Below are 14,159 nucleotides of genomic sequence, written 5' to 3' on the forward strand. Positions count from 1 at the left end.
GTTTACATTCGTTTTTCAGTACGGGAAACATTAAATATACTTCTTACAAGTTTTCAGCGTTATAAGAGGGCTTTAAAACTGTTCAGGAACCAAATTTTTAGACAACGCTGACAGCTTTAGCTGTAGCCTTTTAGGGGTCCCTGTTGACTTATTACGTTATTCATTGGTTATTGGTATTTTTCAGCTGTTTTTTTACGTATTCTGGGCATTTTTTGGATTGGCAATATTCGGCCTCTTTGACTTCTTCCTTACTTGATTGGCCCAATCTGGGCGTTTTTTTGACAATTTTCAGACAATTTCAGTATTTTCCACAGTTTTTGGTGGTTTCGGTTCGGAGAACCCAAAACTTTTTGTCAAAGGCACTGACTATGTTAAGTATCCACGTGAAAAAAAAATTTGAAAGCTTTACTAAAAAAAATTATAGCTGAAACTTTATATACCTTACCCAGGTCATATTTCTTGATTTTTCAGGTCTAATGTTGATAAATTGTAAGCAGATTTTTTACTGACAGAAGGAAAAATTTTTTGTAACGTATGTTATAAACTGTGGACTTGCCTAATGATCTTTTCTTTTTGATTGTCAAAAAATTTTATCAAGTCTTACCTTAGTGTTTAACTTTAGCTTTGAACTAACAATTTTTTTTCAAAAGAAGTAAACATGGCACGTCTGAACTATCATCAATGTTTGTCTAAACTATGTTCAAAAATATTGAAAAAATTATAGGAATCGAATGGGAGTCGGTATGTTTCAACTGATTGTTGCGTCTTCAGTCAAAAACTCATAAAATTTATTCTTGTTGATTGTCCACGACTTGGAATATAAAAAATTATAAAAAAGTTCTTGTTCTTCTGAGAGTATTAATATTATATGTGGCACAATATATGGTGATAGGAACTAGTATGAAGTACTAACGCATGCAAAGAAGACAAATTTTTCAACACTGTTTTTGTGCTTACATAAGCATAGTTCTTTTAAAAAAGTATATTTTAAATACGCTTCCCGGCTGTATCTAGGTCTGTTTACGTGTCTCTTGTAGAAATTTTCATTGTATTTCTTAATTTCTTAAGTTCTTTGGATGTGCTTACACAATTTAATGATGACTAACTACATTTCTCTGAGTTCTTCATAAGCAAAACAAAAAATTATGACGTTCACACCCTATATTTCCAAAAAAAGCATTGATTACCTTCCATATATCTTTTTTCTAAGGAGGCAAACTCTTTCTTGTTAAAAATTCATTTCAAAACCAGTTGTTACATAGAATAAAAAACTATTTGACTTCATGCAAAAAAAAGCGGATTTTAGACTTTTACCATTTTTATGCACGTTCAATTACTTCACGCCTTTGTACCACGATCAGCTTAATCAACTTGCTCTTCACCAGTCAAAGCTTTACATTTCAGTTTCAACTTTCAGGGTTTCAGCTTTCGATTGTTTTAACAACCTGGAAGCCATTTTTTTGTCTTTTTTTACTTGAGTTTTTCCAGCCAAACCAATTTTTGGTTAAACTTTTCTCAAAACAAGAATTGTGAAAACTTTCTAAGGATGGATACTTTGACACTTTTTGTTCACTTGGTTAATATTGTTTTCTTATATTTTTTAACTTAAATCACAACTATTTAGTGGTCCGGTTCCATGAATATGAATGTCCAAGTTCACTGTAGAAATATTTTTTTTCAATTTTTTGTTTACATTTTATTGATTTTTGAGGAATTTTTTTTAATTTTGAAGATCTGTTTTGAAGTTATTAACATTCATCATGCCCCACTTACAATATGCCTCATTAGTCGCATTTGTGGCAAGTCTTTGGTAGATTTGTGCAGTTCATATTTTTTTATTTGCCCGGACTTGTGTCTCAGAGCATTTCTGCGCTGAACCAGCGTTTTTCAAGAGTAAGAACCTAGTTCACTTTTGAAATATTGCATTTCCAAAAAAAAATTAAGTTTCTTTATGTGCAGTTTTTCTTCAATATTATATTGAGGTCAAAGAGTTCGCCCCGGCTAAATCTCTCCTGTATATTCTGAAAATTACTAATACCCCAAAACTAAATCTGAGGAGAGTGTCAAACTTTTATAGATTACAACTGGTAATTACCATAGTAGTATGCGCACTCTTTTCAGTTAAGCTAGTTTGTAGGCAATAACCGAAAGTTCATTTAGCTTAGTGGTTACGACTTGCTACGCGGAAGTTCGAATCGCATATAACGAAAACCTTGTTGGCGGGAGTTAAGCTGAACATATTATTTTTCATGCAGTAAATTTTAATCAAAAATGAAGAAAATTGAAGACTAGGCAGTATAAATTGGGACATGAACAGAGTACTGGCCATCCGGAAAAAAAACAGAAGGTCTCTAGACTGATTCCCCACTGATTTGCTCTGCCCCCAACCTCCGAGTGTTTTTTAAAATATTTGTATTTAATCGAAGACTTTGCTAACATTTGTACTTAACTTAAAGAAATTTTCACATTATTATTCATGCGATTAAACATGTGTCACTTACAATTCCCCACCAGAGGGCGTCTGCATAATTCCCAAACCCACTATCCCCCTCCCCTGATCCTTCCGGACCCTCCTTCAGAAGACGTCCAATATCATCTATCCCATCTGATCTCAAAATGTCACTTGTATCATCGCCACATAGACAGTTGCCACCCCCTTGTTGTCTTTGGTTAGAAGAAGGGGAGTTTGAGGAATAGGGTACACTTCGTCTCGTCATACCTAAAGCTTACTTCATGATCATCAGGGACCACGTTTTGTTTGATCGACTTTCAAATCAGAGTGTTAGAGTATACACTCTAGTAAGTAGGTTGTGATCATAAGATGTAGAGAAGGAAATGATAGCTCAATATAAGAAAGCATAGTAAGACTCTCGCAATGTGGACCAGTTGGCTCAGTGCAGAGCACAGGATTACAATCAATTAAGAGATTGTGTGGACGCAACACTCGAAAGTCCCAAACTTAACTCTCACTGTAATGGTGTTGACATAAAATCAACATAACGAGCAAATAGTTTCTCTGATAAAGAGACTCCATCAAAGAATACACCCTTGGTTGAGAATTGACAAAAAGTTAGCTAAAAATTTTAGCCAAATAAGATTAATCGGATTTTACAAAGAAGAGTAGATTTTAGTCATGAAATTGTAGTATTTTTTTTTCGAGAATTTAATTGTACAAGATTTCATCAAATTTGTTCAAAACTGTCAGTCTGAAAAATTTTTGACGGAGTGTATTTTATTGTCAGATATGCTAAGACAATCGACAGTTCGTGTGAGAAGCGTTTCTGTTACCGCGAAGAAATTCCCCCAACTTCGCAAGCTTGTGAAAAAAGTTTAGGTTCATTAAGAAACTAACCTCTTTGGGCTGATTTACCAGAAGTACCCGAATCGACATCAGGGTCCGGTGGTTTGTTGAAATGGGGGTTGTTCTGAGTGGTTCCGTGTAGGGGCTGTTGGCTGAGAGGAGTGGGGTGTGATGATGGTTGCCTGGCATTGTTGAACTCGAAGAGATACACGAGATAAGAAGCGAAGATGAGGCACAGAAACCCAATGTACAGGGTTGTGATAAGTTCCTGAAAATTTTTGCGTCATATAAGAATTGACATTTTCCTTATCAATTATTGTTATACGTAGACTTTTTGTAAGTATTGTCTCACCCAACGAGCGGGGAGAACGTAAATAATTTTCAAGAGTTCAATGAAGATTGAAAAGAGAAGAATTCTGAAATTTATGGAGAACAAGACTGATGTCATTGAGAGCGATTGAGAAGAATGAAGAATTCTTCAACAAAACAAACACTTCCTTATTTGAACTTTTAATGAGCAAACAGATTTGATTCCGAATCAAAGTTTGATAACAAAGATTTGTACTGTAGGTATTATTTCTTCATTTACTGAATTATACGTAGTACAAAAATTGTTTAATGAAACAAATAACGAAAGTTCATGTTGAGACTATTGTCCGCATATCGACACTTCAGGCTACATATAAATTAACTTTCACATTAAGACATTAAAAGCTGTTGAAATGCGGTCCCGGAGGTTGGTGGCAGAGCAAATCAGCGCTGAATCAGTCTAAAGACATTCTGTTTTTTAGGATGACCAGTACTCTGTTCATGTCACAATTTACACTGGCTAGTCTGAATTTTGGGTAAAATTTACGTCATGAAAAGTAATATGTTCAGCTTAACTCCCGCCAACAATGTTTGCTTTATATGCGATTCGAACTTCCGCGTGGGTGCTTGTGACATCTAATTTGCGTAGCGAGTCGTAATCACTGCGCTAAATGGGCTTTGTGGTAATTGCCTACAAACTAGCTTAAGTATAAATAGTGTGTATACCACTATAGTAATTACCAGTTATAAGCTACAAAAGTTTGAATTTATTCTGCTCAGACTTAATTTTGGGGTATGAGTATTTTTCAGACTATACAGGTTAAGTTTAGCCTGGGCGAACTCTATGACCTCAATATAAACATAATGAAGAAATACTGCACATAAAGAAACCTAAATTATTCTGAAAATACACTGTTTCATTACTGAATTAGGTTTTTATTCTTGAAATGTGCTGTTTCAGCGCTGAAAAGCTCTGCGACTCAAGTCCGGGGTAGTATATGTATGTATTTAAAAATACATATTATTATATACAATTTTCATATACAATGCTGTTTTTATATACAATACTAATTTCATGTACACCTGGTATTGAATTTTTTCTCAAAAGAATGTTAGATCATATGCACAAACGTTAACGTTCTTTTGCGTGCCTTAAAAATTCGACAATTGAAGTCCCAGGCCGAGGTGTGCGTTAATGATCTAACCCATCCAGACTATAGCCAGCCATGATCAGACTTTAGCTCGTTTTTAGAAATTGTGCTCGTTTTTACTTTGTATAAACAAAATTGATACATTTCTGAGTGTTTTTGGTTTAGTTTTTGCTTATGAAATAATGTGTACTTAAGAAACTTTTCTCTGGGACTTGTAAATTAAGAGAAAAAAAGAGGGAAAAAAGATGCACAACTGACATTTGATGACTGATATATACTTTGTAAGAACAAATATGATCCATGTAATCAAAAACGCACTTTACCCCTCCCCCTCTCCTGTGCGTTTTTAATTGTCTGATCATTAACGCACACCTCTACCTGGGTAGCTATCTATTTTTCGCTCAAACTTTAGTAGTCAATGATCACACTCGAGAGGGGTGAAAATCTGAGTTTTCAGTTAATAATCCTTCTTGGAAGATTCAATTTCTGATGTTCAGCCGAGATCGCAGACCGATGCAGTGACATCTTACGAGATGATTTTCGAGCCCATAGTGATAAAATTGCAATCGAAATACGTGGTTTGAAAAATTCGAAAATCGCAAAGTTTAGACCATGGTCTGGGGACGGTCGAATCAGATGCAGACTATAATCAGACGCAGTCTAATTGCGCACACTAATCTGGTCAATCGATTTTGAGCTCACCCCTAGGCGAATGTACAAATAACCGAATAACGTGTACTATGGTCTGGGGCGTGAACTGGGGTGGTGTTCCGCAAGGTTGCCACATACCTGTCTGTGAATGTAAACAACTGAGCTGAGGAGTCTCCAAGAGCCGCCTTTTCTATCCACGTGTAGCATCCGCAGCATCTGCAGGAATCGGATTCCCCTGAAACATTCTACTTTTTCGATACCAGGGTCCAGGTTTTAGGGCTATTCACCGTTAAGAAAATTTGCTAGAATTCATATCTGGTAATTGTTTGTAGTTTGAAAGATCGTCCTGTACGAAAGACTCGAGAAGTCTTCGAATCTTCTCAGCAAACAATTCGTAATTTGCGGATTTTTTCGAATCTGGTGGTTGGTACCTGGGGCGAGTTGTCAGTACCAAAAATTGATGAAACTTGTAAGGATTGCGATGAGTGAAGTTGATTTTTTAAAGAAATTTAAAGTGACCTGCAGAATGCGCAGAGAGATTTCGAAGATTTCATCGAAGGTTTCATCGATAAAAATCGCCATTCTTACATTGATAGATTGCTTCTTATTTAAAAATCCTGTAAGAAATGCGGTGAAAAAAATTCAATGCAATGAACTAAAATTTTTTATCTGATTTTTCCATATAAACTTGACCTGGACAAATTATAACTAATATTGTTTTTTTTGTGTTCAGTGAAACGAAATTGCAAATTTGTTGCATATTGAGAATTTAGTGGTCAAATTATTAATGTTCAAAAATTTTCCATCTCTTCAAATGACGCCAAACTTTTGTTTCAGCATGATTACAAGAGGCAGTTAGTTGCATTTGGGACAAAGTGACCAGAAGATAGCGACTAGTATGTGTTATATAACCTGATAGTTGTGCCTGCAAAGATGCGACTGTCTGAATCTGAGAGAAGAGCAATCACTGAGGCTATTATCACAAACAGATCTAAAACAAAACAAAACAAAACACACACTTCTGAACAATACCCCAGTCGAAATCGAATCATTATCTTTCAAGATCTCACAAGATATCCCTCGTCTTGCAAGAATCTTTCAAGATAACCATTCTACTTACATGAATCTGACAAGATAGCCCTTCATCTTGTAAGAACTTTCAAGGTTACCATTCATCTTGCAAGATCTTTCAAGATTACCATTTTTTTGCAAGATTCTTGCAAGATCTTGCAAGATAACCATACGGTCTCGACTGGAGTGCGCACTCAACTGAGAGATAATCCTAGAGGGCCATTAATACAGATCGGATTATAGGATCTTACCGGATCTTGCTCAAAAGTGAAACTTCAAATCCAAAAGATTCATGTTATCGAACCTGCACATGAAAACCGTGAAGAACATAGACAGAAAGAACTGTGTGAACAATTTGACAAATCTGGGCTTCGTGGGTCCCTTCACTTTTTGGCCTTTTCATAGAGCCCAGTTCACGGAACCGTTTCTTTATCCCCTGCCCTGTGGACAGAATTTCTGTTGCCAAATGTGAAAAAATCAGTGCTGGGTGGATGAAAGGGTGAGAGGTTCCGTTTTTTAGAATTCTAAATGAGGAAAGAACGTATCAAACATCTGTGTTTAGTGACAAAGAGATATTTTCATACCTATGAAGGCCACAGGTTTCCTTGCGAACCTGAACCTGCCCTTGAGTCCTCTGTATTTGACCCTGCACCCTGCACTCCACACACGCACTGTGTACTCCACTGTGAAGAACATCAGCAAGAACACTTCCTGAAACACTTTTTTATTTCAGGTACAAATTCAATGAGAGGGAGTTGAAAAAGTGAAAAAAAAGCTAGAAAATGAAGAAAATTAGATAGCAGAGTTACCAATAGGCAAGAGATCAAGACAGCCGAGGATTGTTGTAATTGATGTAAATAACCAACCAGTCGGGTGAATGAATTAGCATTTCTTAACCTTTTTGGCGCCAAAAATTAAGAAACTTTTTTCTTACAAATAAGCAATAGCGAATTGTTAAATAAATTTACACCCCGTTTTAAGCTTCAGTGACTGACAAATTAACCATCTGAATGTCGAGATGCCTCAAAAATACAATCAAAAACTACGATGTCAAAACATGTTTGTTCGGACCTACCTCAGTTGTGGAGGAACTATTTGCTCAACTGGGATCTTGTGTTCTACCAAATTTGGCTGATCGATAATTTCATCACAGAGAGTTGAAAAGCGTTACTATTAAAAAGCCCGTCCAGCACACAATATATAATTAAAAGACAGTTACTTAAAATCAACGATATCGAAGTGTAAAATTTTGTAACTTTTGACTGATTTCCGCTGTTATTGTTCATACTTTTGTTAAATTTTTGTCATTTTTGCTAGAACATGTTAAAATTGTTACCGATAGTTAAAGACAGCGGATTGTTGCTGAACAGTTTAAACCTATTTTTTCTCTGAATATTTGGCAAATTCAGCTTTCTATCAAAACAGGCGAATATGCTTCTTTAGCTCAATTTTTTTAAATTTGCCGAAAGTTCAGAGTTAATAAAAGCTGACACAAATTTTTCAAACCCCAAACAGTGTTTATTTCACTTGGGATTTCTATGCGAGTGATCTGGAATTTCCCTATTTTTCCTGTTTTTTTGTAAACTATTCCGGTTTGACTAATTTTTTTGTTCCGACCCTCTTGAGGGGGGAGGAACTATATACTCAACTGGGTTTTTTTTTTTTTTTGTTCAGTGAATTTTCGCCGCTCGATATATTCATCGTAGAGAGTTGAGACTGGTATCATTAGAAAGCTCGTCCAGCGTAGAATATGGAATTAAAAAGATTTTTTTAATTTTCGTTTTCTACAGGGAGTTATCGAGGCTTAAACTTCTGAGAAAAGAAGAGTGAATTCACGTTGTTTTTATTCACATTTTCCGGAATTTTTGCCTAAATTTTCGTCAATTTTGCTAAAATTTGTTATAATTTTTAAGAATAGTGTCGTTGATTTCATTTTTGAAGACGAACAAGCATTTTTGATTGTTTTGATTTAATTTTTTGGTCAAAAAATCTGGATAAACATTTCAAAATTTAGCCTGTTTCATCAACAACAGCACGAAATAAGCTACTTTAGTCCACTTTGATTAAATTTGCCTACAGTACACCCCCAAACAACACTCATACAATCTTTGTAGACTCAGAGGGGGGCTATTTCTACTTCAGAGTCCGCAGAGAGTGCCTTGTAGTTAAAACTTTGCCGTTTTTTGCTAACTTTACTCGTTGATTATCAAAAAAGCAAAATTTATTTTGAGTTTCAACTCAGAAATTATCTATATCTACAACATTGAAAAATCAATTGTTCTTAACGGACAAGAAGTATTAACAGGGGTAGTTTTGGGCCATTCTTGGACTGTTACAATCCAAAAAAAATCGGGTTGTAATCAGTCGGTCTTTTTTTTTAAAAAAAAGACTTTATTTAATAATAAAGAACAGAACATATCAAATCAAAGCTCAGGAGTGATAGGTCCAACCAATTCGCTTGCGAAACAGCTCCAGGCTAATTCATTTAGTTTTTTAATTGAAAGTTTATGGTCGTTTTTTTTAAAAAATAATTGACTTTTCAATAAATAATGGCTTAATTAACTTTTCCTCTATTTTTTTCTTAATTTGTTCAACTTCCAGCTTAGTGTCAGCAAAAAAGACTGCTTCTTCTTTCTACTGAGTTAACATTTATTCTCGGTTGCAGTTTTAAGCCTGAAATTATTGTTTTCTGGCTTTGATACTACAAGATTTTAAATTTTTGTTTGTTTTGATATTTGCCAGTTTTTCATGTTTTCTAATTTTGTCACATTATCACATTATTGACAGTTCTCATGTCACCTTATTAGCATTCAAATTAAAACACAATTGAACATATTAAAATCTTGAAAGATATAAATCATCGTTTTAATGGCCTCGACGCCTCTTTCTTGAAGAAATCAATTGAATTTTTTAATTTTGTCTTAACTGTCATTTATATTTTGTCGTTTCGGTCGTATGAAATTTCCTGTTTAGTGATAGCTTTCATTGGCTTTTCATGGAAGAATAGAAAAACCGATATTCTGATATTAGCAGATAGCTGATGGCTTTTATGACTTTCAAACCCATCGTTTTCCAAAATTAAAAAATAACTTTTTTAACTTCGCAATTTTGTTCTTTTTATGTTTCTTTTTGTTACCTAATCTCGTTAGTTGATTACAGGTCAAATATGACATTATGGGTGTCAAGGGAATAAAAGGGATTAGTGTCCAAAAATCTTTTTTTTAAAGATTTTGTTATGACCTTACTGGCTTCGACACCGCTTTTTCACAAAAAAAAAATTAAATTAATTTGATTTTTGTCATATTTGACGTTCTTTTTGTAGATGCAAGAAATATTCTGGATAATTACAGGTCTCGAGGGTTTCTTTTTCATGAAAAAACGACGATATTTAAATAGCTCTTTTTGTAATTAATGCCTTTCATGACATTGAATGTAATTTTGTTTCGAAAAAAAAATTAAAAGTATTACATACTTTAGCACTCCGCTTTTTTGTCTACTTGTTACCTAGTCTTACTAATGAATGGCCACGTACTACATTATAGCTGTTTAAAGAAGGCGCAATCAAATATATTTTGAGTGCCAAAATTTGGCTTGACGGTTTTGACAGCGTTTTCTGGCAAGTTTCAATTTAAATTTTGTTTGTTCTTTGTTGTTCTTTTTAGCCGCTCTATAAAATGAATAAGGTCAGGTCCTAATGCCCTTCTATAGAAGCAGTGGTAATCGCAAATTTGTGGTAATATTAATTTATTCCTAATGGTATTTATTACTTTGAAGTTAATTGTTTCAAAAAAATAAGTTAATTTTTTTTACTTTTCTGTTTTTGTTCTTTTTTGTATAATTGTTACCCAACCTTTCTATGGACTGGTCGCATATGTTTTCTGGTGATTTTTAAGTTATTTTTGTTTAGTTTCAGGTTTATCTGACGGTATGCTGACTTTGTTATTAAATTTAGTTTTTAAGAGGGACATAAATTTTTTGATATAATTAATGTTTGTTGTTGTTGTTGTTTGATTTTGCTGTTCGTTTTGACCCGCTTTCTTAATATTGACATATTACAGCAATCTAATGCATCAATTTTTACTCCACTGAGTTATTTGTTTTGGAGGTTATCTTATCGTTCATACAGAATTTTTTGAAAAAGACTTGGGCTTTTTTGGGATTCGCAAAAAATAATTTTTGGGTTTTTCTATCTGTTCCTCATTTGGTCGCCCATCCACAAAATTGTGGATGGGCGGGGTCGGAACCTTATGTGCCATTGCACATTACCGAGCCGCCTTGTTGTATATATTTTTATTTGAAGGCTTCTGGTTGATATGACTTTAAGTTGATATGATGAATTGTTTAAAAAACCAAGGGTTTCTGAGCTTTGTCACTGTCTTATTTCTCTCAACCTGTAGCTTAGTTTAGGCGAAAACAAGCCTCAATCTAATTTTAGTGAACTAATTACCAGTTTTCACTGCGGTTTTATATTTTAAGCAATGGTTTTCGGCTTTAATACTAGGAGTTTTCAGATTTTTAAAAAAAAAAATTTTATCAACTTATTGACAAGTCACAAAACACATTTTAGGTGTTGAAAGAAGGCTAAACTGATTTTAACTAATTTTTGTACTGAATAAAGCGTTATTTTAACAGCTTCGAAACTGCTCTCTAGCAAAATAAAATTGGTTTTTTTGAAGTTTTTGGCAGTGTTCGTCGTCACTTTTTGGATTTTTGTGACATATTTCTGGATAATATATCAGGTATCAACGAATATTAATGGAGGTACAAATAAAACATTTTGATCATTTTAGATGATTTAGTAGATATTGGTTTTCATAACTTTGAAGATCTTTGTTTCCAAAATTTTTTAACTTTGCCCTTTTGTTCTTTTTTGTCTATTTGTTACCTAGTCTCACTAAGAACAGGTCTTATATCTTTTCTAAAAACAACAACATTTTTTGCCGTTTAGTTCAGGTTTGATGTGATACTTTTTTTAACTTTATTTCCAAATGTTTTGTAGAAAAATTGATATTATATTTTTTTTGTAAATACTGTTTCTGTTTGTTGTTGTGATTTGATTTGATTTCTTGTCTTGTGTCTCGTTGTCACATTAATAGCAGGTCTCGTCGGCCCTTTAATTTGGCGTTTTTCATTTCGTTTAGTTGTTTGAGCTAAAGCCATTCTTTTCATTACTAATTATTTGCGAAAAGAATGTGAAATTTTCATAAGTTTCCTCTCTCTACCTCATTTGGTGGACAAGTTCACAAATTTGGACGAGCGGGATCAAAACATTATATATGAGAGCACATTGTCAAACAAAACGCATTGTTGAAAATCTTATGAAAGTAACCCAATAGAAATAGAACTAGCCGGAAGGCATACTAAAATAATTTGTTCTATGACGTGTTAGCTATCTTTATTTTTGTAATACCTTCGGTTCATCTCTACCTGCAATTAAACACGGATCAAATATGATTTGGCACAATTCAAACTCTGCTGTGCTTTTTTGTGGGGATCGATGTACAGATATAATGAAATCAAATGAGAAATTTTTTATTACCGGAAGCTCATATGTGATCTTTTCATGCTTTTGAGTACAGGTTGACTTTTAGATAAAGCAATATTGCTTGTTGCATCTTTATATAGAAGACAACAATACATGCTTCAAAAACGAAAAAATTGCTAGTTCTTCTTTGTAAATCTTAAGCACCAAAATAACTTTTTTGAAAACAATTACCCTCGTAGTCACCCATTCGTAGTATACTTTCTCAACCGAGAAGAAATTTAAAAGCATTTTTACTAGCTTTAATTTTCTAAATTGATATAAATTGGTAAACATAATTGCAAAATAAAGATATCTTCCATTTGTTTTTGGAAAAATGATTTCAATTGTAGTTTCGGGGGAAGTGGAAAGAATAAAAACAAAAAGACTCGGCAACGCTTGTTTAAGCGTCAAACCTCATTCATAAAGTTAAAAAGCGTGAGAGATAGACTAACTGATTTGTATATTCAAACAGTATGGGTTAATCTTTTTCTTTGTTATCTTAGGCAAAAGAAAGTTGTATTCAGTTTTAATTGCACATAGTAGGTACTTTTAATTTTCTAAAAGTGTTGCATTTCTAATAAATGAAAAAAATTTTTTGTTATGAGAGAAATAGACATTGAATAAATCAAAACAGTTGAATCAAGTGAGACAAACGATTACAAGACCAGTATTTTCTTATTTCAAATTGGCAAATTCAAAGTTCTATTGGATCTTTTCCGCCAGAACTATTAAGAAAAATTGTTCAAATCATCTCGAAGTTGTTACAAAGAAAAATTAATCTAAAACGCCGAAGTCAATCCAGCCAAAGTCTTCTTAATTTGTCTTTTAAAATTTTTTTGCATATTTGTTCCGACCCAATTTAGTGGAGGTAGAAACTATATACTCAAATGGGTTTATTTGTTCAGTCAATTTTGGCCGTCAATTATTTGTTCAGTCAATTGATAAACTCAGCGTAGAGAGTTGTGATTAGTATCAACAGAGAGACCGTACGACGTAGAATATGTAATTAATTTTTTTTATTTCGATTTTTTTCTAGGCAGTTATCGAGGTTCAAAGATTTGTGAACATTGGAATGATATCCATTGTTTTTGTTCACATTTAACAGAAATTTTGCCCAATCTTTCGATAATTTTGCTAAGTTTAGTTAACAATAATCTAGTTAACAATAGTGCTATTGCTGTCGCCTAACGAACTAGAAAAAGAATCCTGGCTTTTTTGATCCGAAAACTTCAGCTTAAAAATTGATGATTGTTTTATTTAGCGTTTTTTCATCAAAAATGGCACCAAACTTTTCTTTGGCCCAATTTTATTTCAAATTTGCTGGAATAAAAGACCTCAAACTGCTAGCTCAAATAGCTGTCAGTTTATCCATTTAACAACAGGTCACACAGTGTTTGAAAAGAAACGCAGCTGTAGGAATTTTTTAACTCAAAAGCGTATGATTTCAACTGACTGAAACAAAAAATGTTGACACTGGTCAATGCTGGCGATCATTTTGTTTTATATTTTCCTTGTAAAACCTTTGAAACGAGGGCTCATAAACCTTCTAATGTATCTCAATTATAGGATCATAAACTGTTCAATTAATAAGTTATGGTTTTAAAGAATTTAAGTGTTTTTGTAGCCTTGTGTGTGATACTTTGAGTTTTTTCTTTACTCGCTGTTAATTCGTTGTCTTAGGTTTTCGTTTCTACTAATTTGAAACACAAATGACCTACCACGAAATTTTTTGTTTCCAAAAAAAACTTCGTTTAAAAAAATTATAAATTTTTTGAATTTTGGCAAATTTTATCTCATTTCTGACATTTTGCTATATTCTCTCTAATATAAACACAGCTTATATTTTCTTTCTAGAGAAAGAGTTTTTCCTTTTTATTGCTTTTTCTGAAAAAAATGTTGTTGTGGCTCCGTTATTTTGATTTTTTGATAAATTTTTTGTGATGTGATTAATTTGTAATATTCGTTTTACAACATTAATGACGGTTGCCCTAAGCTTTGATGATGAGCGCAGTCAATTAAATGAGATGATTTTATTGAATAGCTCATGATTTTAACGACTTCGACACCGTCTTCTCCCATGTTTTAACTGTTTAATTGATTTTTAGTTGTATCTGTCACCCTCTATTGTAGCCTTATGACAAATTTTGGATAA

At 33.5% G+C, this 14,159-nt stretch overlaps 1 protein-coding gene across 4 annotated transcripts in view; it reads right to left on the reverse strand.

Moving 5' to 3' along the window:
* Positions 1-14,159, reverse strand: part of LOC142348676 (potassium voltage-gated channel subfamily KQT member 1-like) — a 103,271-nt gene that overhangs the window by 51,450 nt on the left and 37,662 nt on the right. For all 4 annotated transcript variants that reach the window (XM_075400115.1, XM_075400113.1, XM_075400114.1 and 1 more), the window contains exons 4-8: positions 7,068-7,194; positions 6,325-6,403; positions 5,551-5,647; positions 3,353-3,569; positions 2,502-2,719 (exon numbers count right to left, since the gene is read on the reverse strand). In XM_075400115.1, the coding sequence (XP_075256230.1) occupies positions 2,502-2,719; positions 3,353-3,569; positions 5,551-5,647; positions 6,325-6,403; positions 7,068-7,194 (738 nt within the window). The remainder of the gene's footprint in view (positions 1-2,501; positions 2,720-3,352; positions 3,570-5,550; positions 5,648-6,324; positions 6,404-7,067; positions 7,195-14,159) is intronic.

The sequence above is a fragment of the Convolutriloba macropyga genome, chromosome 10, assembly GCF_964194025.1.
Source record: "Convolutriloba macropyga chromosome 10, txConMacr16.3, whole genome shotgun sequence".
Lineage (NCBI taxonomy): Eukaryota > Metazoa > Xenacoelomorpha > Acoela > Convolutidae > Convolutriloba > Convolutriloba macropyga.